The sequence below is a fragment of the Pongo abelii genome, chromosome 15, assembly GCF_028885655.2.
Source record: "Pongo abelii isolate AG06213 chromosome 15, NHGRI_mPonAbe1-v2.0_pri, whole genome shotgun sequence".
Classification (NCBI taxonomy): Eukaryota; Metazoa; Chordata; class Mammalia; order Primates; family Hominidae; genus Pongo; species Pongo abelii.
The window spans coordinates 80,302,874-80,330,775 of NC_072000.2; the positions used below are offsets into that span (position 1 = coordinate 80,302,874).

At 44.3% G+C, this 27,902-nt stretch overlaps 1 protein-coding gene across 4 annotated transcripts in view; it reads left to right on the forward strand.

Annotated features, from left to right (window-relative positions):
• Positions 1-27,902, forward strand: part of IFT43 (intraflagellar transport 43) — a 108,187-nt gene that overhangs the window by 57,017 nt on the left and 23,268 nt on the right. For all 4 annotated transcript variants that reach the window (XR_002911255.3, XR_008513347.2, XM_024231890.3 and 1 more), the window contains exons 4-5: positions 17,184-17,216; positions 17,869-17,915. Coding sequence is in view for 2 of the 4 variants with exons in the window: in XM_024231890.3 (XP_024087658.1) it covers positions 17,184-17,216; positions 17,869-17,915 (80 nt within the window). In the remaining 2 variants the exon portion in view is untranslated. The remainder of the gene's footprint in view (positions 1-17,183; positions 17,217-17,868; positions 17,916-27,902) is intronic.

Here is a 27,902-nt window from a genome sequence, read left to right on the forward strand (position 1 = left end):
CTCCAGCTGGGGAACTTGGTAGAAACAGCCCCACTGATTCTGTTTTTTAATAAAGTCCTTTTTAGTTTTACAAGCAAACTGGTAGCTCTTTAATGATGTAAAAATTCAAACAAGACAGATAAAGCTAAATGTGCCTAAAAATACTATTTACTCTGATCCTAGCCATCTCTCTAGAAGTAATTACTGGAATAGTTTGTTGGTATCTTTTACCCACTTCAATACATGTATGTACAAAAGTCTGTTTTTCTTTTTATGTAAACAGATCACATTAAGTGCATTCTGCACCTTACATTCTTTTTTATCTTTGCAGTAAGTACATCCTAGAGATGTTTTAGTACATGTAGATTTACCACAGTTTTCTTACTGCTCCATGATAATCCCGTGGTACGGATGCACTATTGCCCTGTTGGTGGACATTTAGGTTCTTTCTTTCTATTTTTGCCATTATCTATCCCCTGAGTTTTTTTAGACAGCTCTAGACTTCAGGAAATTTGCAGCTTCATCCTCAGAAACAGATTCTGGTTTCCAGGAATGTGCTGCAGAACCCGTTTGTGGAGAGCCCACATGTCTTGTCCAGTCCTTGTGTTGTATGGACAAGGACACACACACACACACACACGTACACACATTATTTATTGTGACTTCTTTTGCTGGCCACTGTGCTGAACACAGTTATCTTTTTCCTCAAAACAACCCTATGAAGTAGGTGCTGTTATTATCCCTGCTTGCAGATGAGGAAACTGAGAAGTATATATATATAAAAAAAAATGTTAAGTAACTTGCTCAGAGTCATACAGCTAGTGAGTAGCCAGCCAGAATTTGGACCCAGGTAAGTCTGATTGTAGGGATCATGGTCTTATTCTCAGTGCTTTGCTGCCTTCTGTTTTTATGCTCCTTGACACCTGATACAGCATCTTTGCCCATGGTAGAACCTCAGCAGATATTCCCTGAGGGCCATTTTGACAAGAAACCAACATGTTCAGCTTGTGAGAATAATAGTAAGGAGTGCATGCATGACCTAAGCCCTTCCTAGCATCCTTTGGCCTCGCTCTCTGCAGAGCTGTGCTCCAGCCAGCTGCCTGACCCACCAGAAGAAGGTCAGTGCAGAGGATGCAGCCTGTGCTTAGGGGTACTGGCCAAGGCCCTGCCAGCCCTGCCATTAAAAGGCTTAATTAGGCTAGTCATTAAGTTCAATTAAGCATTGGAAATGATTGTCCCTTCTAACCCTGCATTGCCCTCTAAGAACTGGATCCATTCCCAGGCAGCCTGCTCAGGAGCCAGGTTCTAGTTACGGGTGCACCTGTAAAACTGCTTCTGGTTTCAGGGCCTGTGATGCCATGGCAGACTAGGGCAGAGTAGCCCAGAGCGAGGCACTCCAAGTACACATTAAATTGGGTTAGGTTTCTGCCTTTGAGGCCATTTCCTAAGTTCATTTCTGAGCCACCTTCTCTTATTGGGCCACCTTTTCCCCAAGTGTCATTAGGAGTCAGGACATCTGCCTGTGCCGTGGGCACAGAGCAGAGCCCTGGGCTGGGGTGAGAGGAAAAGAGGTGTAGTGTAGCAGCCCCATGCAGCCAGCTCAGTGCCCTTGGCCTCTGTCTCTTCAGCCTTACACACGAGGGGTCTCAAAGGCCCTCTCCAACTCCAAAAGGATGTGTGAACATCTGAAACATACTTTCTAGATGGCTTGCTTGAAACGAGTCCTTTTAGTTTCTGAGTTATTATATTACCTTGAAGCAAAACAGTTGACAAGCATTGAGGCAGGGCCGGGGCCAGGTGAGTAGAGGCATGAATGAACCGCCACAGTGTTTAGGATGAGCACACCAGGCTTTGCAGAGGGGAGCAGAAGGGTAGGTGGGCAGGGTAGAGAACAGCTCGTGTGCAGGGCCTGGAACTCCAGGCAGGCCCTACTTTTTTAGGAAATAGGAGCCACTGCGGTGTTGACAGGTGCGTGACTGGTGGTGCAAGGTATCACGATTTTTTTTTTTTTTTTTTTTTTGAGACGGAGTCTTGCTATGTCACCCAGGCTGGAGTGCAGTGGTGCGATCTTGGCTCCCTGCAGCCACTGCCTCCCGCACTTCTGAATGCCTTTTTGACATGGGACAACCTTGGGGTACTTGCAGATGTAAAAAGAAATCTGTTTCTCCCAATGTAGAGTCCTCTTGGCGCAATGTGGAAACTGTTTTCTCCTACTATACCCTCAGTGCTCCACCTCTGACACCAGATGTACAGAAGTTTTTCTCCATACACTGTAGCCAGTTCTGCAGTGGACACTAGCTGGCTGTTCTACAGTTTTACTCAATTCTGACGCTATCTGCCTGGAGTTAACATCAGATCTCACAGGTTCAGAGCTGAGTCCCACAAGACTGTCCCACATTTCCAGTGCCAGTTGCAAGCCCTGGGTTGTTTTACCTGTGCTTCTGAAGCACTGGCTGTAAATCGAGTGTTCCTATGACCCCTTTCCAACTTGATTAATTTGCTAGAGTAGCTCACAACTCAGGGAAACAAACACTTTACTTACTATCCCCAATTTATTACAAAGCATATTTTATTTCTCTTTTTTTTGTTTTGTGTTTTTTGGTTTTTTTTTGAAACAGAGTCTTACTCAGTCGCCCAGGCTGGAATGCAGTGGTGCTATCTCGGCTCACTGTAACCTCCGCCTTCCGCCCTATGTGCCTCTTGAGTAGCTGGGATTACAGGCATGTACCACCATGCCCAGCTAATTGTTGTATTTTTAATAAAGACCCAGTTTCACTATGTTGACCAGGCTGGTCTCGAACTCCTGGCCTCAAGTGATCCACCTGCCTCAGCCTCCCAAAGTGCCGGGATTACAGGCGTGAGCCACCATGCCAGGCCACAAAGCATATTTTAAAGGATGCAAATGAAGAGCTATATAGGGCAAGGTTTGAAAGAGACCCAATTGTAGGACCTTCTGTTCCCATGGAGTTGAAGTGTGCCACCCTCCCATCACGTGAATACATTCTTGCTCTCCAGCCCAGAAGCTCTCAGAACCTAGTCGTTTTGGGTGTTTATGGAAGCATCATTATGTATGCACAATTGATTAAATCATTGGTCATTGGTGATCAAATCAACCTTCAGCCCATCTCCTCTCCTGAGGTCAGGGAGTAGGTTCCCCTGGTACCAGCCTCCATCCTGAGACCATCCAAGAGTCCCCCCATTCATCTATCTCCCATCAGTCATTCATTAGCATACAAAAAGACGTATCACTTTGGAGATTCCAAGGGTTTTAGGAGCTATGTGCCAGGAAACCAAATATTTATAGTTGGCCTTTAGAACTGAGAAAGTCCACTTATAGGAGGATTTTCTTCTGCCTCCACCACCCCTGAGACAGCAAGGCCAACCTCTCCTCTTCCTCCTCCTCCTGATCCACTTCCACTTAATGAGTAGTAAATACATTTTTCTTCCTTCTGATTTTCCTCTAGCTTACTTTATTGTAATACAGTATATAGCACATATAACGTACAAAATGTGTATTAATTGACTATGTTACTAGTGAGGTTTCCAGTCAACGGTAGGCTGTATGTGGTTAAGTTAAACTTCAACTGTATGGGGGGTCTGTGCCCCAACATCCACATTGTTCAAGGGTCATCTGTATTTGGATGAAGACTAAATATGTATTTATTATTATAAATCACAATAACACACTCTTCTTAAGGGCTCACTCATCCTCATTCTTTATAGGAAGAGTTCTCTTTTCAGGCTAGACAAAGTTGTGGAGAGGGTCTGCTCATCTTTTTTCCCTGGGTTTGCCACCTTTTTCTCTAGCAGATATTGGCAATGTCTCTCATTCGCATCCTTAGAATTCTTCTCCTCCTGCATCCATTTCAAATCATTGCTTTCTCTTCTGAAACCATGTATGAAGGTTAACTAATTATAATTATGTGAGGTTGCTTTTTCCATAGGATTTGTATTCCTTCCTGACTAGAATGAGTTCTCGTTTGAGATGTGCTATAGTAATTGGAGTTAAAAATCTGCAGTCAACAGAAAATCCCGTTGACAGAAGCTTAAACAGAAAGGAGTTTGTCTCACAAAAGGAGAGGTCCAGGGCTTAGCAGCCCAGCACTGTAGGCACCCCCGGAGCCAGGAGGGTTGGAGCTCTTTCCCTTTCTGCCCCACCATCCTTAGCATGTGGGCCTTTGTCACCATGCTTGTGCCTCCTGGTTGTGGGATGGCTGCTATACCGCCAAGCCTCACCTGTGTTTTCCAGGCAGAAGAAAGAATGACGTGAAAGTGACGGTGAAGGGCTCTTTCTTAGCAAGAATTTGTTTTTTGGAGGTGAGGGAGAAGAATGTGCTGCATCTTTCTCACGGGTCTACCCCTCAGCCCCAGAGAGGCTAGGAAACAGATTTTTAGTTGGGCTAATTGTCACCCCAAACAAAACTGGTATTTGAATCAAGATGGAGGAGACAACTTTGGGTGGATGCCAAGCTATTTTCTGTGGTCTGACCCTATTGAGCTGAGTTTCAGAAGTCACTGGATGAGACTGCCCTACTATAAAGACCGTGTCATGTGATGTGGAGGGTTAGGTGTGTAGGTAGTGCAGAAACCATTTCACCTAAGCTTCCCAGAGGTGGAGAATCCTTCAGAAAGATGTGAAAGCCAGAAAAAGTTGCTTTTTAGACAGGAATAAACAGAAGCGACTGAAATGAAGAAAGGGAACCAAGAGGCAGAAAAAGTAAAGCAGAAGATAGAAAAAAATGAGAGGGCTACCTGCTGAGAGATTGAGAGGTAAATTAATTGTGTTGTGGAAAGCAGTGGCCAGCTGGTGGGGAGGCTTTGTGAGCGGGTCAGAATGTTTCTCGTGTGGGGCTGGGGGTCTGTAGATGAGGTCAACAGGTCAGGTGGCGAGGGCAGGCTGCTGGACTTGCCAGTGAGGGTGGCCCGGACAGGTTCAGCAAGGGAGGCAGGAATATGTGCAAGCGGGGAAGTGGTGGGTCCCCAGAAGCAAAAAGTGTGTAGCCACTCCCCTGGGCACACCCAGCCAGCACCCATCTCAGGGTGGGGATCAGTTACAGGATCGAGGAGAAAGACGCCTCAAGCAAGGACAAGCAGCACAGGGAAGAGACTGGATGAGGACCACCAGCACCACAATAACGATGGTGGTAGCAACAGCCACTGTTCACCGAGCACTTCCTGGGTGCCAAGTTCTATGCAAAATGCTTTGCCTGAATTAACTTACTTGATTCTTACAACAACTTTGTGAAGTAGAATTTGATATTATCACCAGCTTGGCAGAGTTTAAAGTGACTTGCCCAAGAGCATGCAGCTAATGAATGATGAAACTTTGTTCTAAAGCCAGAACCTATGAAACTTTGTTCTGAACCTGTAGCCAATTCCTGCTGCTATAACAAAGTACCACAGTCTGGGTAGTTTATAAATAATGGAAATGTACGTCTCACAGTTCTGGAGTCTGGGAAGTCTGAGATCAAGGCACTAGCAGATTCAGTGTTTGGTGAGGGCTACTCTATACTTCCAAGACGCCTTGTTGCTATGGTCTCACCTGGCGGAAGGCAGAAGGGCAACAGGGACTAGCTACCAACCAGCCCTTCGATAAGGGACTAATCCCATCCCTGAGGGTGGAGTCCTCATGGCCTTGTCACTTCCTGAATACTGTTGCATTGGGGATTAAGTTTCAACATCAATTTTGGAGGGGCCACATATATTCAAACCATAGCACCCTCTGACTCTGGAGCCCATACTCAGAACCACTGGCTTCAAGCTAGTTTAAATTGGGGCCTGAGATTAGAGCTCAGCACGTACACCTTGGCTGGTCTGATTCTGAGTGATTGAGCCTGGGGTTCTTAGAGTCCTCTCTGACCTGGGGAATAGGAAGGTTGGTTTCTGAGTTCCCTCTGTTTGGAAGGTTTAGCAGGTCTAGGTAGCTATCCTCTTTCCAACTGCTTGGAGAGAAAGGAAATAAAGAAGTCATATTAAGCAGGAAGAAAACAAATGGAAATGTTGAGAGCAGGTTAACTGTTTAGGAGAGGAGTATAAAGGGGAAGTACCATTTCTGTGTGCAATCGAGAAAGTTGTAGCAGGTCTGACAACAGCTAAGAAAAAGAGAAACAGACCAAGGAGAAAAATGCTTTACATTCTTAAGTAGGAAGAGAGTTTGGGTCAACTTTGTTTTGCCTAAAAGTAATTGAAAAAGGGAAGAGGCAGGCCTGCCTGCCCGCCTGCCGCCTGCCCGCCTGCCTTCCTCTCTCTGTTCCTTCCCTCCCTCCCTTTTTTTTTTTTTTTTTTTTGTCATTGCAGTTTCCAAACCTGCACACTATACTGTCTTGATTGAGATTTTTAGGGCTGGATAAACCAGTTGCAAGGAAGGGACTGCGTGGGGGTTGTCAGAATGGAGAGCAGTATTAATGGGGAACAGATGTGGGTGGGGGCCAGGATCAAGGGGAGGCAGGGTTGGTGATCATTCACAGAGCTGGGGAGAGACCTGAGAAGCTATGGAGTCTGGCCCCTTCCGTTAGGAAATGGAGAAAATGAGAACTAGGGAGGTTAAGTGACGCTGAGTTATAGAATCTTAGAGTTAGAAAGGCCCTTAAATGTCACCTTGCCCCACTGCCCAAGGTCGTACAGCTAATTAGTATAATAGAATGTGCCTCTCATTCTGCAGCCATGCCCATTCTCAAACCTTGAGCACTGCATGCATTTATCTCAAGTTCACAAAAAGGCCATGCACTATACTATTTGTGCAAGAGTGAATCTGTTAGAATAAAATTGTCTTTACTGCTGTCCTCTGGGACGCTCAACAGAATTGAGATGTTGATCGTATGAAGCAATCTTATTGAACAAAAAAACTTCCAAGGAAGAAAGTTGTGTCCCCTGAGCCAGCCAGTCTCTGCTGTGGGGGACCTGCTGCTTTGCAGAGTGAGCAGCTGAAAGCCAGGAGGGAATGCTTAGAGATGCCAACCATTGGTTAAAATTCTCCGAACATAAATGATCTCCTTGTTCTCCCTTTGATGGATTCGGTCTCTCAAAAATAAAATGCATCTGTGAACATCACACCTACTTCTTTCCTTTTCTTTTGAGTCCTGTATGGGGAAGTACCCAAAAGCAATTTTAATACAGATGAAACAGGTTGGGCACACATAGGTATAAATATGCATAGGAAATGGAGGCCCCTCACATCATCTGAGTTTTTTCTGGTCTAGTGGGTCGGTCATTGTTTTTACTTTTTGACCCGTGCTGCCCCCACCAGAACTGAATACTGATGGCTACACCAGTTTCTCCAGGTTTCACAGCACCCGTTGTAAGAGAGCCCACGTGTTGAAGTGGCAGGGTGCCCTTGGTTCCTATGTACCAGGGATTCACCAGGGTGGGCCCTGAGCCTCCCAGGAGGCTGCCACACATGGTCCTGTGCTCCCCCAGTGGCTCACATGCCGGCAACCAGAACTGAGGCACCTTCTCTTCATGTACCTCATAGCTTGGGTGAGTCTCAGTGTATTTTTGGGGTTTCGGGGAACCACAGAATGTAAAAGAACAGAAGCAGAGAAGATGGTGGGTTAGTTACTAGAAGGAACTCTTTACAAGTTTCCCTATTATAAAGCAGAAACTTCTGTACAGGAAAAGTAAAAGACCCACTCCAGCAATTAAACATGAATTGAAATAAAGGTTTCCAGAAGCACTGAGAAGTTTGTCCCTTGACTTGTGGCACATGGTTTCTACTTGTCTCAGTCACCACATCCAATCTTGTTTATCTCCATCCTCCATCCTTGTAGCTCAGTTTTCCCAAGATTCGTGTCTAGTCCCAAAGTTATTCTTTTCCACTAGCTGTCACTTCCTCTGATCATGCCAATGGAAGAGTCTCCATTTACAGCCAGTCTTTCTTTAACACTTCTCTAACCCTGCTAATTTCCCCTTTTAATACAAAAATAGGCTGTACGCTCTTGGATTTTTGACAAACAGCAATGTCTAGCTAATAAAGTTTGTAGTTTTTAAAAAGCTGTGTGTTTTTTTTTTTTTTTACAATTATTTCCCGGTGGCTGGTGATGATAGCTTTCCATTGAAGATACAGAGTTTTCTTTTTAAAAAAAATGTATTAAAACCAAGGAATCAATTTAAAGAAAATATTAAGTGGTTACAGAAAGTACATAGCTATAGCAAAATTGGTGAAGGTGGCACTTGGAAATGGCAGACATTTCGGGAACACTGTCATACAGTGGCTTCTTAGCTGCTTCTCCCCACCCCCAACCCCCTTCTTTCTCCCAGTGGGAAGAATAAGAACTTCTTCCATTTAACTGCTCTGTGCTGCTTTTGTACTGCAGGATACAGGGTAAGTTGCATAATATTAGATCATTGAGGAGTCTATATGTGGGCTTAAGTAACTTGAAGGGGGAAAGCAAAGAACCCATGGTTAATTTCAAGCCCCAAAGTCCCTCCTGATCCCTGATCAATATCAGTGTTTGTATTATAGAGTTGACACCAGTAATACCATCTTATTTGGTCTTATTGCTTACCCACTCAGCCCTGATGCCATTCTCATCTCCAGCCACCACCTTATCCGTATTTCAGCCACATCATGTCCCCTGCTGTTTTCCGAACACCTCGGCCCCTGCATGCCTCTGGCCTCTGTTCAAGTGGTTTCCCTCCTGCAGCTTTTCTGCCCATTGCAAGCCTCCTCATCTCTCCATTGGCAAGGCTTCCAGGAAGCCTCCCCAGATCCCCAGCTAGAATGGCTGGTTCCCTCTTTAGTGCTCCTGTGACAGTTTGCTTACACCTTCCTCACTTGTCCTGTCAAATCTGGGGCTCAGTAGAATGAGGGATTGTGAACCTCAGTTTCCAGGTCCAGCACTGCGTCCACTGGCTTCGGAGCCTTCATTAGATCTCTTTGAGGACTCCTGGTCTCCACTTCTTCATCTAGCAGCTGACAGTTTGGATGTAGTGGGAGTGTTTGGATGTGGTGGGAGTCTTTTGTTTGTTTTCTTGTTTTTTGCTTGTTTGTTTGTTTGTTTTTGAGATGAGGTCTTGCTGTGTTGCTTAGGCTGGTCTTAAACTCCTAGGCTGAAGTGGTTCTCCCACCTTAGCCTCTTGAGTAGCTGGGATTACAGGTGCACACCACTGTACCCATCTGGTGGTGAGAGTCTTTTTGGCCTTACAGTATGTAAGTTTATGGAGGTGTTAGTGTTATTTCTGTAACGTTCTTTTCTCCTACCAGATTGTAAAATCTTGAGCAAAAGATCCCCAATTCCCAGCGCCTCTCACTCGTGCCTAGTAGATGATTAGTGATCCAGTAATGGTTTCCTGAATTAAAAAATGTTCATTTGAGAGGCCTAAAACCTCTAGAGTTCTAAACTCTGCTGCCTTTTCTTGATAGCAGGCATATTACATTTTATATGTTCCCATAACTAGCTACTCAAAGCGTTTCTGTGTATTTCAACCTTTTTTCATACATTTAGTTTGAAGCAAAACAATGGTGTCATTTTAAATGTGACCAGCAGGGGGCAACATTCTCCCAGGAATTGCCTTGTGATTCACTAGGCCTTGGCAGTCTATAGAGAGGACATGGGCATGAGTTTTTTATCGGTCTACCAGACATCTTACTGATGAACTGTGCTGGCAGGAGCTAAATATGATCTAGCATGACCTAAAACCCCAGAGTGCCAAAATTTGGGTGTTAGGGAATACCTGCCTGCTTTTAAAAGAAGGAAGAAAATACGGTACCTAGCAGCATATACTAGATGCTAAACACATGAGTGGCAAGAACTAGGAACTGAGGGGAAAAAGGGTGGTGACTTCAGCTTTCAGGGGAGATTTAAATGAGAAATCTATTGGACGAGGAAAACTTCAGTTCATGAGAAATATCTAGCTTTTAATGAGTATTGCAGATGTGGGGGCAGCTTAGAGCAGAGGGACCCCAATTATACAATGTACCACCTGGGATTGAATGAGCAGTGTGGCCAAGATGACAATGGCAGATTTCTCCTTTCTTCACATTTGGGTTTTCACTGCAAAGACTCATTTGGCGCTTCACACATTTATAAAGTAGAGCCTTGGTTCTGGATTTGCTGGTGACATTAGATGATCCGGGAATATTGCCTTCTCTCTCTCATGCCTTGGTAAAATTTACCTCAATGAGGTTTGGAGGCAACTGTGAGATTTTTCTTGGACACTTAAAAATTATGAGGGTAGAAAACCTTGCAAGAAAATGGCATTTTGATTTTTTTTCTCCAGAGGAAGAAATTTTTACTTGACATTTTAAAAACGTAAAGTAGCTTTGGCATCAATGTAGTTGGTATCTCTTTCCTGCTCTTCCCCTGGCCAGTTTTTCTTCATGCATTTGGCCCCTGGCTGCAGTTTCTTCTCTTTTGTAATGGGAATCATGCAGGTGCCTTCCTATGGCTTTGGCATTTCTCTCACCTGCAACAAGTTATAGTCAGAACCATTCATCCAAACCCTTCACATTCCTCTCCAGGTCAGAGTGATCCGTGAGGGATGGACTCACATAGGGCCTTCCACGGGCACAGGCAGGGCTCCAGGTGCTTGGCACTTTGGTCTATTTTAAGCCTGTTCTGCCTTGCAGCAGGGAGGTGGGTCTAGGGTCCAGTATGTGCTGTGGATATTAAGAGACTTCAAGGACACTTCCCCCCATTTATCCCGGTTATGTCCCCTGCTAAAATAGGTTAACGGTGTCTAATTAACCACTGAACATTGTCATGCTGCATAAAGATAGCATCCTGGCTGTTCTCTGAGCCGTGGTACTTTATCTCCATTTAGATCTCTGCAGTATTCCATTAAACTCGAGAGAAACATTTTAACTGAGATGATGTCTACATTAGGGCTGCCTTTTACCCTTCAGCACATAACCCATGTAGCAGCAGTTAAGGCCTCTTCTCTCTGGTGACGGGAATCCAGGTTGTTTTGTGGCCTCTTCCCCAGAAGTTCATGGGATCCCTGCAGTTGGGGGTCATAACTACCTGCTAGTCCCACTTGATCATGATGGCCAGATCAGGCCCCTGATGCAGCAGGGAGGAGACAGACCCTGCAGGCAGGAATAAAACTATGAGGATCCAAGATTCTGCCATGGTCCCGTGTGGCTGAAGTCACAGATGTGCTACTGGGATCCAGCTTGTGCTCAGCTGCCCAAATCACACCATCACATGTCAGTGTGAGCTCCAAATGCCAAAGAAAGGGATTCTATTTGAGCAAAAGAATTTCAAAAAGGGAGGAATATGGAGAGAAAGGTGACTTAGCTAGATGGGATCTCTTTTTTGTCATGATGCACACTGTTGCCTTGTAAATAAAATGTATATAATAAATCACAGAACAATTAAACCAACATTAACTACCAGATCATCAGGACTGACAAAGCTACAGCCCTACTATGAGTTGAAAGGTTGTCCCTGTCCTGAAAATATTAGTTGGATTTGAAGCAGAGGAGCATTTCCCATGCTGTTGAAATGCCTGCATGTCTCCATGGTACAAGGGTTGGGAACTGAGCTTTGGAGTCAGACACCCTGCTTGCATTCTGGCCCTACCGCTTTCTAAGTAAGTAACCTTAGGCAAGTTACTTACCTCTCTTGAGCTCCTCATCTGTGAAACAGAGAGAATAAAATAAGGTACTATAATACTGAAATAAGATAATGTATACTGTATAGGACATATGTGATTATATAATTGTGGAATAGTATTGTAAATACTATAATGACAGTGGCTGGTGCCTAATAAGCTCAGTAAATTTTGACTGTTGTCATCAGTCATAATCCTTCTTAGGGCAGGTTTGTGGGGGAAGGGACAGCACAAAGGAAGGGTGGGCTGAGGCCTGGGACTGGGCTTTCTTTCCCCTGAGAGTTGAGAGTTGGTTGCGCTGAGCCAGGCAGGGGAGGCTAAGCGTAGGTCAGAGAGAAGCTGGGATGAAGACCAGGAGGGGACTGGGTGAGTGTGGAGCTGAGGTACTGGGCTTTAAATGCAGGTCACAACAGCAAGACAACCCCCTTCACCTTCACATCGTCTGCCTGAGAAGCCAAGCTTCTGAGTCCTTGGCAGCTTCGTGGCTGAGCATTGTAGGCAATTTGGAAAGGGCCATCAGCCCGCTGTGATGTGGGGAGGGGAAGCCAGTCTTTGCTCCCTCACCCTGCTCCACAAGGCGGAGGTGAGAGAGAAAGTTTACTGTCACTGTCCCAGGTTAAAACTTCATTCTGCAAAATGGCCAAAGCAATCAGTGAGTGATGGAGTAGCTCTTAAAAAGAAACCTGGCATTTAATTAACTTTTCAAAGTGCTGGTTCAGCAACCTCTATGTTTTACATTTTGAATATTGAACGTGCATCTCTAATCGGATCTGGATTGCTCTGGGCCTGGTGTGGTGGACAACACCTGCTTAGTTTTCATGAACACCAGGGACTCGGGCATGAATTTCAGGATCACTCAGGAACAGAGACTTTGCCTAGTGGACCATTCAGGTCCACTATTTCTTCCTCCTCTCATCCTTTAGGTCAAGTCCATGTTCATTAACGCTTCTGTTAGAAGAAAGTAGGCAACTCAGGAGGAGAAGGCAAATAAGTTTCAGTTTTGCTGCTTAGCAACTGGAGTATTCAGCTGAATGTCTCAAGGCTTAGGGCAGGGAGTCTCGTCTACATGACTAGGTCCCATTTCTAGAAGTTACTGCCTCAGGGGGATTAGGAGTAAGCCCAGCCCATGTACATTGAAAAAGCTTCCGGGGGTGAGTCTTGTGCACCACTGTTGAAGAATGACTAATTTAAAAGATTCTCTCCAGCTTCCAATTCGCTGTCTATACCATATCGTGCCTTCCATAAGGAGAGAAAGTCAAGAAGGGACCGTCTACACAGTAAATCCAAGCGGATGTCTGGGTGCCTTAGGGATATTAGATAATCAACTGGTATCTTCCTTTGAAAAGGCTTGAGGCAAAGTGTTTGGAATCTAGGGTGAAAGTCGGGAGACATGGATTCTAGTTTCAGCCTCATCACTAACTAGCTCTGTGATTTGGGTGAAGCCCACAGCCGCAGTGCCCAGCGTCCCTCTCTGTGTATAAAACTGTGCTGCTGAAACCTGCTTTTCCTCTTCTCCAGAACTCAGCCGAGGTGGTGTTTGTAGATGTGAATGTCTTTGAAGAGTATTGAAAAGTGCTCTGTGTGAGGTGATCTCGCTGGAATTATGATTTGCCAGGTTCCCCAAACTTCTAATAGCCACTTTTGGGGGAAAAGGCACAGGGGCCCTGAGTACAGAAATAAACCAGCAGCCCAAGGCTATGCTGATCTCAGCTCTGCAGACAGCCTGTCAGAGAGGGCTGGGCTCAGGTCACACAAGCCTCATCAACAGCCTCAGTTTCCTCAGAAGTTGGGAATGAAGTGTCTCTGAAGAGGTGCTCCAGAACCCATAATTCTTCACCTCAACCTCTGTCCCCACACAGTCTGGGAGGAAGAACTTCCATATCAGATTCTTCTCTGATTCCCTACCCTGTGGACTGTGGTAGACTACTGTGTTTTAGGTTCTTGTTTGTTTGCTTGCTTGTTTGTTCTTAACCTGTCACCAGTAGTTTAAAAATACAGTCAGGGCTGAGCACAATGGCCCATGCCTGAATCCCAGTGCTTTGGGAGGCAAAAGCAGGAGAATTGCTTGAGGTCAGGAGTTTAAGAACAGCCTGGACAACATAGTGAGACCCTGTTTCTACAAAAAATAGAAAAAAAATTAGCCAGGCACAGTGGCACGCACTTGTAGTCCCAGCTACTCAGGAGGCTGAGGTGGGAGGATAACATGAGCTGAGGAGTTTGAGATTGCAGTGAACCGTGATCTCAACACCGCACTCCACTCTGGGCCACAGAGTGAGACCCTGTCTCTAAAAAAAAAAAAAAAAAAAAAAAGGTAAATTAATAAAAAATAATCAACACCGCACTCCACTCTGGGCCACAGAGTGAGACCCTGTCTCTAAAAAAAAAAAAAGTAAATTAATAAAAAATAAAAATATACTTCATGACTGGGTGTCTGTATATATAAAACAGGAAACAAAATGTTTACATAATACCTATCCCTACTATTTTCAGCACACGGTGTTTTCTGTGCTATTAAAAAAGAAAGATGAAAGAAAAATTTTAAAAGGAAAGGCAAGCTGGTGGTGAGCCACTAAATTGGTTTCATGGCTCACTAATGGGTCATGACCTGAAGTTTAAAAAACATCGTGCTAGATTCTGTGTCTTGCTGGGCTCCTTGTCACTGCACTAGCCTGAGGTGCCTTTGAGGACCAGGCAGATAAAGTAAATCTGTGAAGTGGGGTTTTATTTCACAATGGCACCTTCAGTCATATTCTTGAGATACATACACAAATTATTTGCATATTTGCATTTCTATAAAGAAATATACTCTGCCAGTTTTCCTAAAACACACTCCCCACTTTGTCTTTTTGCCTCCTCATATTTGATAGCTGCATAGCTACAGGACGTACTTTGCCAGCCTCCTTACTCCTATTGGAAAACCAGCAGTGCAGATCACGTAATTCAGGACTAGTTCTGGACCCCCAGTGTTTGGGAGCAATGCAGGGTCGGGGGAGCTCAGGTTCATCCACTGCACGTCCAGTATTGCCAGGCTAAAAAGTTAAACTAAAAAGTTAGAGTCCAGAAATTTGGATTTTTATACAAAATCTCCCCATTTTGGCAATGAATTTACATTAAAACAGAACAAAACAAAAAATAAACAGACAGCAGTATGGTTTAGACCAAACTCATCTGCAGGCTAGGTAAGGCTGGGAAGTGGCCAGTGTTTGGTCTGTGACCCCGATCAGAGGCAGGGCGCACCATCCCACTCAGTGCGCTCCCAGAACCCGTTATTTCTGGCAGAGATAGAGAGAATGAGAGAGAACACGCCACCTGAGGGCATCCCTGCTGCCTGTCCTTGAGGACTCCATTTGATCTTTCTTCCTTCCTCTGTTGGGAGAAAAGAGAGAGGGGAGAGTCCTTGGGCTCCCCCTAGAGTGAGAGAGAGCAGGATGTGGGCTCAGCCGCGATTAAGCTGAATATTAAACCCATCCCCCTTTTGGATGTTGAGTGGATAAATGGCAATCAATCAGCCTCCCCCCAAAGATTAGCATTATCATTATTGTTTCCTTGAGACAGAATCGCCACTGGGTTTGCCACTGCACATTGTGTAGGGAAGGAACGATTAGGTCATAACTCCTGAGGATAATTGGAGACGAATATGTCTCTTATGTACACAACAAAGGCGCCAGCCTTTCTTCCTAGCCTCTTTAATCCCGGGATTCTTCTCTTATCCCTGTTTTCATCCAAGCACATCTACCCTTGGTGACATTAGCTGTGTCATTCGGACAGTGGGGGTATAGAGTTTAACTTCATGAGGACAATTAGAGGCATTGGTCCTCGGGGACGGCGTGAACTGGGAAGACAGCTTCTGTCCTCCCACACAGAAGGTGGCTTTGGTGGCTACTGGGCGCTCTTCCTTTAGGATTCCGTTGACAGAACAGGCATTGGAAGCCTATGGCATCCAGCAACACCAGGCTGGGGATGCCCTGGGCACCCTGCAGTGGTTTCTCTTTGGTGCCTCCCACTACCCATTCTGTCTCCCTCTGCCCTCATAACCCTCATTGCTGAGTCTCCTTTATCTCTTTAAGGGTCCGAAACTGCAGCCTGGGAGATTCCCTTAGAGTTGTTATACTCTGTTCTTCCAGCTTGACCTACCCATTCTCCCACCTCACTTCAGCCGTCATTCTTTCTTTTTAAAAATAGTACAGTTGATAGAGTCTAAATTCCATGGAAAGCAGTCTAGTTAAACTTTGACTTTTTTTATTTTATATTATAAATTTTTTTTGAGATGGAGTCTCACTCTGTTGCCAGGCTGGAGTGAAATGGCACGATCTTGGCTCACCGCAACCTCCACCTTCCGTGTTCAAGCGATTCTCCTGTCTCAGCCTCTGAGTCGCTGGGATTATAGGTGCCCAACACCATACCCGGCTAATTTTTGTATGTTTAGTAGAGATGGGGTTTCACCGTGTTGGCCAGGCTGGTCTCAAACTCCTGACCTCAAATGATCCACCCACCTTGGCCTCCCAAAGTATTAGGATTACAGGCATGAGCCACCGTGCCTGGCTGAAATTTTTATTTTTTAATTGACAAAAAAAAAATGAATGTAGAATTCTACTTTTGGCAGGGAGAGTTATTTGCGTTTTGTAGGAATTGCTGGTTGGCTCCTAGAAACCAATTCTTACTGGCAAGGCTGGTGGCCCACCCTGTCAAGGTCTACATCCTGCCTCCAGGCCATTTGCCACCCTTTGCCCCCATCCTTTGCTCTTGCTCGTCATGGTGCTAGATTTCTGACTTAAAATAACTCATTTAAAACAAACAAACAAAAAACCCTACAATAACAGAATTGTGGAAGTTTTCAGACATACAAAAATGTAATCTCCATGTACCCAATATTCAACTTTAATAATCATCAACAGTTCGCCAGTCTTATTAGAAAACTTCACATCAGTGTTTCTCAGAGTGTGAGTAGTGACCCACTTAGATTAGAATTTAAAAATGCATGTTCCTGGGCTGCCCCCACCCATCTAGACCAGCTGATTCAGAAATGTCCCTGCCAGGCCCACCAATCTGCGTATCTAACAGGCCCCGCGGATGGTTCTTATGTACCCTGACGTGTGAGAACCACTACCGTAGATACGCGTGTGTCAGCCAGGCCCTGGCACTCCTCACCCACCATCACTCAGAAGGTCCTCTCGTCCTTTGTGTGAAGGGCACAGAAAAGCAGTTCCGAAGCCTGAAGCCTGAACTGTGAGGCGAGGGCATCCCTTTTTGCTCGTTGCAAGCCGCAAGTGCTGACAGCTAACAGCACCAAATAAGACCCAGGGTCTCAGTCCTAAGAAAGCACTCTATAAATCAGTCAGTTAATTGCTGAAAGAAAAGAGGGCACTGAATCATCTGTATCTATTTGAATTTTAAGCCACTCGCTCAACCTGCACTTACACTCTCAACAATTCAATTTGGACTGAGGCTGATATAAAGCTGTAAGAAGGCACTACAGCATCTTCAGTTCTCTCATGCTGGTTGTGGGGCTTGTCTCTAAAGAGGACTGCAGACAAATAAAGCACTTGAGATATACTAATTTGCCTCCACTTTTGAAACCTTCCTCAAGATACTACCTGGTGCATGAGACTAGTGGGCTCTCAAAAACCTTGTCTTTTCTTTTTTTTTTTCAGGTTTAGGAGGAAGGCTTCTGAAGAAATAGAAGAGTATGTTTCCAGTATTCTTATTCTTATGGTACCCTATGTTGATCTTGGTCAACAGTGCGGTCTTGGTGGTCATGATCTGTTCCACCTATGTTGAACACAGTGTTAGAAGTCTGGGGCTAGAATTATTGATGCCTGCTGAATCCAAGGTTTGGTTAATCCCGCTTCCTCAACTGAAGGTCTGGACCCTGGCATTGATGCTCATGTCCTATCTCCCACTGTGTGGTTTTAGAATTGTATGTCCAGGTATCAGGGTACTGGCGCATGCCTTCTGCATTATTGATATAGATGGGCAGAAGCAATACCAGCTTCTAAGCCTTGCCTTCTCATAAGACTTATATCAGAAAAGAAAGAAGTTTTCTAGATAAAGGTGCTGTGAAGGTAGGGCCACCCAGTTTCCTACTCCCAGGGGTGGAAGCTGCATTCATGTCATAGCCTTTGTGATGCTGTCCTCTGGAATAGTGCATTGCACAGCCTGTGCAACCACACACGGCATACCCAGTGGCCTAGTTAGGTTTGGCTGGGTTGACAGAGAAAAGCAGGTTCAGGGACATTTTCATCTAGGAGAAAGAATGGATACAATAAACATTTGGGATGTTCCTTTCTGTGTTTGAAACTCATCTTTTGCTCTCCTTTTCTTCTTTTTTGGGGGCAGTTTTCGCCTCAAACCACAGAGCCTGAATGGATCAGATTATGGAGGAGGTAAGAGGCCCTTGGAGGAAGTCAAAAGATCTTCTAGAGAGGCCCCAGAACATTTCATGGGCTACAGCTAAGGCACCGTTGGCTGTAGCATTACTGAAGACATTTGCAGTGGTCTCCTGACACATGCTGATGCACGTCTCCATGCCTTGCTGAATGCTGCCACCTCTACCTGGAGTATCTCTCCCTTCTTTATCTGATAACCCTGCTTATCCTTCAAAAGGTCAGCCAAAGCATCACCTCCCCTGAAACATCTTCCCTTCCCATCCTACTCCCTCTCTCACCAGATGTTCTTTCTCCATGCTCCTCTAACCTCCTTGGCAAACCAACATTGTAATAACATGGCCAGTATTTACTAGGTGTTGACTATATCCCAAGCACTGTCCTTCCAGTTTACACATGTTAAAGCATTTTCTCTCACCACAACCCCGTAGTACTACTATTATCCCCATTTTACAGTTGTGGAAACAAAGGCATGGAGAGGTTAAGTAAGTTGCCCAAGGTCACAGAGTTGCTAAGTGAGTAGAGCCAGGATTTGAGTACAGTTAGGATGTACTGTGCTTTAACTCTTTGTTGGCTTGATTGTTTTCCCACCAGACCTCTAAGCTTCTTGATGGCAGACAACACATGTTCTTTATCTTTGCATCTCCAGTGTGTGACGCATAGTAGTTAGTTAATGACTAGCTATATAAACGCAGAGAAAACAATACTAAAAAGGCAAGTAGCTGTGGCACAGTGGAAACCTATGTTCAAATATCAGGAGAAAAGATGAAGTTTGTGTGTGTCTCTAAAATGAAGCCTTCTAGGGAGGAGATTATGTAGGGGATCCAAATTATTATTGTTATTATTATTATTATTTTTTGAGACAGAGTCTCGCTCTGTCACCCAGGCTGGAGTGCAGTGGTGCAATCTCGGCTCACTGAAACCTCTGCCTCCCAGGTTCAAGCGATTCTCCTGCCTCAGCCTCCCGAGTAGCTGGGGTTGCAGGTGCATGCCACCACACCCAGCTAATTTTTTGTATTTTTAGTAGAGATGGGGTTTCACCATGTTGGCCGGGCTGGTCTCTAACACCTGACCTCAAGTGATCCTCCTACCTTGGCTTCCCAAAGTGCTGAGATTACAGCCGTGAGCCACCGCGCCCGGCCCCAAATTGTCAAAGCCTTTTTTTTTAGACACATTTATTTATAATTTTCACACTCCTTGTTTGTTTGTGTAGATCCTAGTTTCTGTCTGGCATCAGTTTCCTCCAGCCTGAAAAACTTTATCATTATTTTGTAGAACAGGTCGTCTGGCAAGAAATTCTGTCTGCTTTATTTGTCTAAAAATGTCATCCTCAACTTTTTACCAGACACGGAATTCTAGGCTGACAATTTTTTTCTTTTAGCATTTTAAATAGTTATTTTATTGTCTTTGGCCTTCTTTCTTTCTTCCCTCCCTTCCTCCCTCCCTCCCTCCCTCCCTCCCTCCCTCCTTCCCTCCCTCCTTCCCTTCCTTCCTTCCTTCTTTTCTCTTCTTTCCTTTTCCTCCTCTCCTTTCCCCTCCCCTCCCCTCCCCTCTCTTTTCTTTTCTTTCTTTTTTTGAGACAGGGTCTCACTCCATCGTCCAGGCTGGAGTGCAGTGCCATGATCTTGGGCCCACTGCAACCTCCACCTCCTGGCTTTAAGTAATTCTCCTGCCTCAGCCTCCTGACTAGCTGGGACTACAGTCACATGCCACCACACCTGGCTAATTTTTGTATTTTTAGTAGAGATGGAGTTTCACCATGTTGGCCAGTCTGGTCTCAAACTCCTCAAGTGATCCACCCACTGTAATAGGCGTGAGCCACCTCGCCTGGCCTACATTGTTTCTGATGAAAAGACAATCATTATTCTTACCTTTGTTCCCCTGTATGTAATGTATCTTTTCCCCATCTGCTTTTAAGATTTCTTCTCCATTATCAGTTATTTTCAGCAATTTGTTCATAATGTGCCTTGGTGTGGTTTTCTTTGTGTTTATCCTACTTGAACTTCTTGAGTCTGTGGATTTATAGTTTTCATCAGATTCAGAAAATTTTAGCCAATATTTCTTTAAATATATTTTTCTTCCCTCCCACTCCTTCTAATTACAAGTTTGTATGCCCACACAATTGTCTCCACAGGTCATTGAGGCTTGGTGTTTTTTGTTTTTAGTCTACTTTTTTTCTCAGTGCTTCAACTTGGATCGTTTCTATTGCTGTGTAACTGGTCTTTTCTTCTACAATGTCTAGTCTGCTTTTAAGCCCATCTAGTGAATTATTATTTCACATATTTTTTTCAGTTCTAGAAGCTCCATTTGGTTCCCTTTTGTATATCTTCCATTAATCTTCTCATTCTGTGTATGTTTTCTTTCATCCTTGATAGTAGCCTTTATATAGACTAGGTATCCCTTATCCAAAATGCTTAGGACCAGAAGTGTTTCGCATTTCAGATTTTTTTCAGATTATGGCATATTTGTATTATGCTTATCTAGTTGAGCATCCCAAATCCCAAAATCCAAAATCTGAAATCCTCCAATATACATTTTCTTTGAGCATTATGTCAGTGCTCAAAAAGTTTTGGATTTTAGAGCATTTTGGATTCTCAGATTAGGGATGCTCAGCCTGTACTAGCTCTTTTCATGTTCTTTGGCCACTAATTCCATTATATCTGTCTTTTCTGAGTCTTTTTTTTTGAGACAGTGTCTCACCTCGCTGTGTCTCCCAGGCTGGAGTGCAGTGGCTGTATCTCGGCTCACTGCAAGCTCCGCCTCCTGGGTTCATGCCATTCTCCTGCCTCAGCCTCCCAAGTAGCTGGGACTACAGGTGCCTGCCACCATGCCCAGCTAATTTTTTGCATTTTTAGTAGAGACAGGGTTTCACCATGTTAGCCAGGATGGTCTCAATCTCCTGACCTCATGATCCACCTGCCTCAGCCTCCCAAAGTGCTGGGATTACAGCTGTGAGCCACCGCGCCCAGCCTGTTTTTCTGCTTCTTTACATGATTAGTAGGTTTTGATTGGATGGTGGACATTGTTAATATCATTATGTTGAGTCTGGATCTTGTCTTCCTTTAAAGACTGACATACAGACACTCTTCAACTTACAGTCTAGATAAACCCATTGTGAGTTGAAAATGTTGTAACATAAATCAAAATATCATAATCCATAACCCCGTCTTGAGTCAAGGACCACATTGAACGTGTATTGCTTTTGCACCATCATAAAGTTGAAAATGCGTTAAGTCGGTCAGGCGCGGTGGCTCATGCCTGTAATCCCAGCACTTTGGGAGGGCAAAGCGGGTGGATCGCCTGAGGTCAGGGGTTCGAGACCAGCCTGCCCAACATGGCGAAACCCCATCTCTTCTAAAAATACAAAAAATTAGCTGGGCCTGGTGGCGGGCACCTGTAATCCCAGCTACTCGGGAGGCTGAGGCAAGAGAATCACTTGAACCTGGGAGGCGGAGGTTGCAGTGAGGCAGAGTTTGCACCACTGCACTCCAGCCTGGGCAACAGAGTGAGACCCCGTCTCAAAAAAAAAAAAAAAGAAAAAAAAAAAAAGAAAATGCATTAGGTCAAACCATTGTAAATTGTGGAACATCTGTATTTGTTTTGGTAAGCAGTTAATATATTTTCTTAAATCAATTTGAGCATTTTGAGAACTGTTTCAAAGCTTCATTAGGGCAGGTCTAGAGTTAGCCCTAAACACTAATGCCTGGTTGTTCAATAAGATCTCTGTACTCTAGCTGAGTGGAGCTGAGCCTCCTCCAGTTCCATATAAGTGCTGGGGATTGTTCAGCTCGCACCTTTTCAGTAGTAATTGAAATATCATAATGCAGTCTATGGCCATACCACCCTGAATGCGCCAGATCTTGTCTGAAATATCATAATGCGTAACCCCCTCTAAGTCAAGGAGGTTGTGCTCAAGTCTGCCCAGGCTTGTGGAGTTTCACCCTGTAGAGGCACAGCTTAGTATCCAGTCGGTCTGGACTTCTAGAGCTTTTCCTCCCCATTAGCTCCGCAGTCTTTCAGACTTTGCTTCTAAAATTCCAGCCACTTAAGCCCCACTAAACTTCAGTCTCCCTTCAACTCAGTGAGACCTTCATGCTATGTGTGGGGCTCCCTCAAGCTGTGCCAAAGTCCAGGAATGACTTCTAGTGACCTAGGGCTTACTTTATCTGTTTTCCTGCTCTCAGGAATCAAAGTCTTAGGCTGCTTATTATCCAGTGTCTGGAAACAGTAGTACCACAAATTTTTCCTCCAGTTGTCTAGTTGTTTATGGCAAAAGGGCAAGTCTAGTACCGCATACTCTCTCATGGTTGGAAACGGAGTCTTAAAGTCTTTTTTTGGAACACCTTTGCATGTGACTGCACACAAAGAGAATTCAGTCTGTAAGACTTAGATAATTGTCTGATAATCACAAGACTAGGGAAAGGATCAAAAAGAACATCTATGAAATATTCTGGGATGGTGGTTAAAATGTATAATCCCAGGCCATGCGCTAATCAGAAGCTAGAGCTGGGGAATCTGCATGAATTTAAGTAAGCTCCCCAGATGAATATTTGACAACTCTGTAGGGACTGGGGACCAGTGAAGGCAGGAGTCCTGTGAAAAAGTACTTCTGCCTCATCTCATTCTGGGCAGGGGTTGGGGGGCAGTAAAGATGGAAGAGTCATCATTAGAGGTCAGAACACTCCACACTCTAAGATTTAGTAAGACCGTACTCTCATCATTCTCCAGCCTTTTTCTTTGCTTTCCAGTATCTCTTCATGACAGATCTTCCTCCTTAGCACTACCCACTAACTTCCTTTTAGACTTCTCCACCCACTAATAATTCCCAATGACTATATTAAATATGAGATCTTGCATTTCTGTTCTCAGAGTCTGTTTTCCCAGATAGGTACCTAAGATGTCTTTTGCCAGTGCTAAATTGTCAGCTCAGAGATTGGTGGCTGCTGGCCACACTTGCGATCTGCCTGTCCTCGCAGACTGCTTCTTCAGCCATTGGTTGCATAGGACAGTAAGGTGACCATCCAAAAAGATGTACCCAAGGACTGAAGGAGGCAGAGTGTCTGCCAGACGTGAGCAAAGCGGGTAGGTGGTTAAGGAGCAGTGTGCATGGAAATTGTAATGCTAGAGCAACGATTCTAGAGCCTCTAGTTTGAACCGGCATGAGGGAGAGTGGTAATGAAGGCTGTTTATTTGTAGTGTGAGGATCTGGCCAGTCTTGAAGGTGTGTAGAAGTGAGTAAAGGGCAAGTTATTTCCTGCAGGACGTCTTCTTTGGACAGCCTCAGTCACCAGTTGCTCATGTTTTGTATTTGTTCAAAGCACCAAGAGACTTGTGTTTTAAGTAAGAAAGCATTAAACTCAGGAAAAAGGATTTTAAAGTTCTTTGGCAGAAACTTCTAAATGGAAACACAAGAAAACAAATTGATAATCTATAGAATTATCTGGACTTGTACTCTTCTCCAGGCTTTTCTCCACCCTGCCTTAAACCTATTCCCAACTCCCTTGAAAAGACTTCTGAAATTCTACTCTCTCTACTTTTTTCATCATGGAAATACTAAATTGCAAGGAGTAACTGCTAAATGTTATAGCAAAATCCTCTGAGCACTGAAGTTTACACATGTTATAAATACATGGAATTAGAAAATTGTACTGGCCGCCATCGGGGCGTCATCACTTTAGGATCAAATTGTTGCACCTTTAAGGAACTCTAGGACATCTTGTCCAGACCTGTCCTTTGTCATGTTAAGAAAGTGAAGTTCAGAGATTATTATATAAAATAACAGGACTCAAAGAGAGAAACTCTGGTCCTCTGACTTCCAGGACACTCTGCTGTCATGCCCCAGTGTCCACCAACATCACCATCATCATCATTTACTACCAAACACTTACCATATGCCAGCTACATTTTCTCTCATTTACTTCTCAAAACAAATCCGTAGGAAAGTTTTGAAAAATCAACTTTACTAAGGCCTGATTTGTATACAATAAATGATATCCTTATTAAAGTGTACAATTTAGGTTTTCACAGATACATATACCTGTGAAACCCCTGCCACAAGACAGAACATTCCCATCACCCAGAAGTTCCTCCGTGCCCCTTCCAGCCCATCCTTCCTCTCTCTGCCTTGGCCTCAGACAGCTACTGATGTGTCGTTCATACTATAGAGTAGCTTGCGGTTTCCAGAATTTTATATAAATGGAAGCGTAATTATTTACTCTTTTGTGCCTGGCTTTTTTTTTTCACTCAGTGTAATGATTTTGAGATTCATCTAGGCTGTTGCATACATCATTAGCCTGTGTATTTTCATTGCTGAATAGTATTCCATTGTATGGACATACCACGGTGTGTTCAGTTGTTGATAGACATTTAGATTGTTTATTATCCCCATTTAATTTATTATTTATTTTAAAAAATTTTAAGAGATGGGATCTATGTTGCCGGCTGGCCTCAAACTCCTGGGCTCAACTAGTCCTTCCACCTCGGTTTCCCAAAGTGCTGGACTACAGGCATATGCCACTGTGCCCAGCTCATTAACCCCATTTTAAAGCAGACTAAGGCAAAGAAAGGTAACCTTACCTAAGGTCACACAACTAATAAATGGTAGCACCAGGGTCTGAATATGGATCTTGACCTCAGGGCCCTCGTTCTTAGCCTCCGGGCTCTAACAAATGGTACAACTCTCAGATACACTGGCGTCTCCTTCCACAGGTAGTTTGTATTAATGTCAGCTTCCAGATTTGTAATACAGAGTGCCTAGAATGATTGATGGGCTGCTTAATAAAATTTCATTAAGGAAGGAAAGAAGAAAGATACCTATTTTCAAGAATACCTCTAGTATTTTTTCCTCCTTCATAAACTTGATATGTGAAATTTGTGATTTGGCCTTTATTTTGGCCCTGGAGGTTTGAAGCATAAAACCCTTTCTTGTCAGAGAGCGCTCCTGCTTTTACCCTCCAGGAGGGATGCCTCTTCTCCAACATAAATCTGTTTTCCATGCAGTTATGCTTGAGTCCTTTAATGGAAAATCAGTTCATATGTTACACTTCACACTTGACTTAGTCCATTTCACTGTATATGAATGTTTAGAATCCATTATGCAGTAGGAATCATATGTTACATATAACTAGTTTCTAGAATTATCTTTGCTCAGAGAATTACTTGGTTGGCTAGTGAAGGCTGCCCCTTTGAACTTAGAATATCCAGTGGGTGGGGAAACTCGGGAATGATTTCCCTGAATCATCCATGGACGTCCATTCAGCAATGACATTAAGCAGATCTTTGGGCACCTGTAAGGAAACCTAGTGGTTCATAATAAAATCACATCCAGGCTCTTTGAGGTGGTCTGTGCAAGGAGCACTATCACTTAGGAAGGGGCTGATCACTGTCTTACACTTGTAGGGATATGTGATTGGTGACCAATTCCAAAGGACAAGGTGTGAATATTAGAGAATAGAAATGAGGATCTAAGGTCAGGGCCCCTTCCCAGTAGACAGTCTCCTTCCACCACCAGCCTTGGAGATTAGACTTTATTGAGGAAAGCCAGCAGCTTTTCATCCAACGCCTCCTGTGGCCTGTATTGCTCTAGATGCTGGAGTTAGTGATGAATGAGACAGTCCTTGCCCTTCAGGAGCTTCTGATCCAGTGAGGAAATACCCTTCCTTCTCTTTCTTTCGGTCTTTCATAGACAACTTTCAGGAGACATGTCTCTCTCTATGTATATTGCTCAGCATTCAGCCTCTCTTGCTTCATCCGTGGTATGTGTTGCTTATTCTTTCCTTGGGAAGATGCATGCTCTCTTCCAGACCTCTGATGCCTAGGGATAGAAGACAAGCATTTTCTCCATCCATTGATGCTTCAGGCTTTCTAGAAAAGAGAAGAGAAAAATAGAAGAGAGGCCGGGTACAGTGGCTCACGCCTGTAATCTCAGCACTTTGGGAGACCGAGGTGGGTGGATCATCTGAGGTCAGGAGTTCGAGACCAACCTGACCAACATGGTGAAATCTTGTCTCTACTAAAAATTAAAAAAAAAAAAATTAGTCATGTGTGGTGGTGCACGCCTGTAATCCAAGCTACTCAGGAGGCTGAGGCAGGAGAATCACTTGAACCCAGGAGGTAGAGGTTGCAGTGAGCCAAGATCGCACTACTGCACTCACCACTGCACTCCAGCCTGGGAGACAGAGTGAGACTCTCTCAAAAAAAAAAAAGAGAAAAGGAGCTTTGAAGATCAAGTGTGTTTTCAGAATGAGAAATGGAGAGTGAGTGACATCAGAGGTGGCTTTGGGATCTATTGCTTAACCAGAATGTACTACATGGGGACTATTTGCAAGACCATGACCAGGCTACCAGCTCAGACTCTGCTAGAAGCCAGGAAGATAATGTAAACCCGTGAAACAGAAAAGTGTAAAATTAAGGATAGTGGGGCCTGTGGTGAACCCAGAGAGGAGATGCCTGGCATAGCTTAAAATTTTTCGAATTCACATTTTTAAAAATGACAGAAATAATTTTTAAAAACACTTTATAAGCAGAACAACATATATCTGCAAGTTGGATTAGATCTTTAGGAGCTGATTTGCAAATCCTTCACCAGACCTTGTGGGGCACTGCTCTGAAGGACCACAGAACTTTGTTGGGGGGACAAGGCATAAAAGGTAAAAGGCACTGCAAAAGTTCCATAGCTAAGACAACAGTTTAGTGGATGGCAAAGGCAGCAAATGGTCATTCCTGTGTTAGCGGCTTACGTTAACTAATGGCCATGAGTTCAGAAGAGGAACTGATCCCTGAGGGCTAAGAGCACTTCAAGAGAAAGGAAGACCATGTGCTGGGTCCTGAAGGATGGATAAGAGTTGGCTAGCTAGAGAAGCATGTGAAAGACCTTCCAAGGAAGGATGTCTGGCATAAGAGACTCCACATGGAAAATGAATAAAGAATTTATAGTAACCAGAAGAGAAGCTGATTCAGCAGAGATAGGTCTTGATTCTGGTGCTTTCCCAACTACAATACTCATCCTCCCCACATAAACTGCCTTTGATTAAGTTAGGAAGATTGCCACTCACCTAATTTGCTGATTCTAGGTAGAATTACCCACAACTATAGCTGACACAATGCTTCAGGGAAGTGGGGATTCATGATTCTGGAGAATAGCTGGAGAATGATGGACAGCCAGAGCCCCAAATGACCTCATGGTCCCCAAACTGTAGGATGGCAAAACTGCTCTGTCTTACTGAGATGACCATCCTTCAGTGGCATAATCATCCATTCTTGCTCTTGGAATCAAGTTTCCAGCTTGCGCTAAGTCCTTTAGATGTCTTCTGTCATGGAAAGTTGTATGGTGTTAGAGAAAGAACATCAGATCTGGAGTAGGCTTGAACTCAGTCTCTACAAGTGACTTTGGGCAAGTCATTAGTTCATTTATTTGTTCGTTCATTTACAACCCCTTGATGAATATTGCTGAGTGTGATTGTGTTGCATGGGGCTAAGCATGGGGACGCGATGATGATCTGAACATTCATTGTCCTTACCCTCATCCAGTTTACAATCTATTCAGGAAAACAGGGCTTAAACAAATAGTCACACAGCAAAATAAGTAAGGACAAACTGGGACTGAGTCCCCTGAAGGACGAGTGCACTGGGTGCTGTGAGAGAAATACCTGAGACTGGGCAATGTATAAAGAAAAAGATGCTCAACTGGCTCATGGTTCTGCAAACTGTGCAGGAAGCACAGCAGCATCTGCTTCTGGGGAGGCCTCAGGAAGCTTCCACTCATGGCAGAAGGCAAAGGGGGAGCAGGCACGTCATGTGGCGAAAGCAGGAGCTAGAGAGAGAGGGAGGGGAGATGCCACACACTTTTAGACAACCAGAACTCGCTATCTCGAGGATAGCACCAAGGGAATGGAGACTTGATTTGGACTGGGGGATGAGGGAAAGCCACTCTGGAGAAATGACTTTTAAACTTCAACTTGAGGGCAGAGTAGAGTTGTCAGAAAAGGG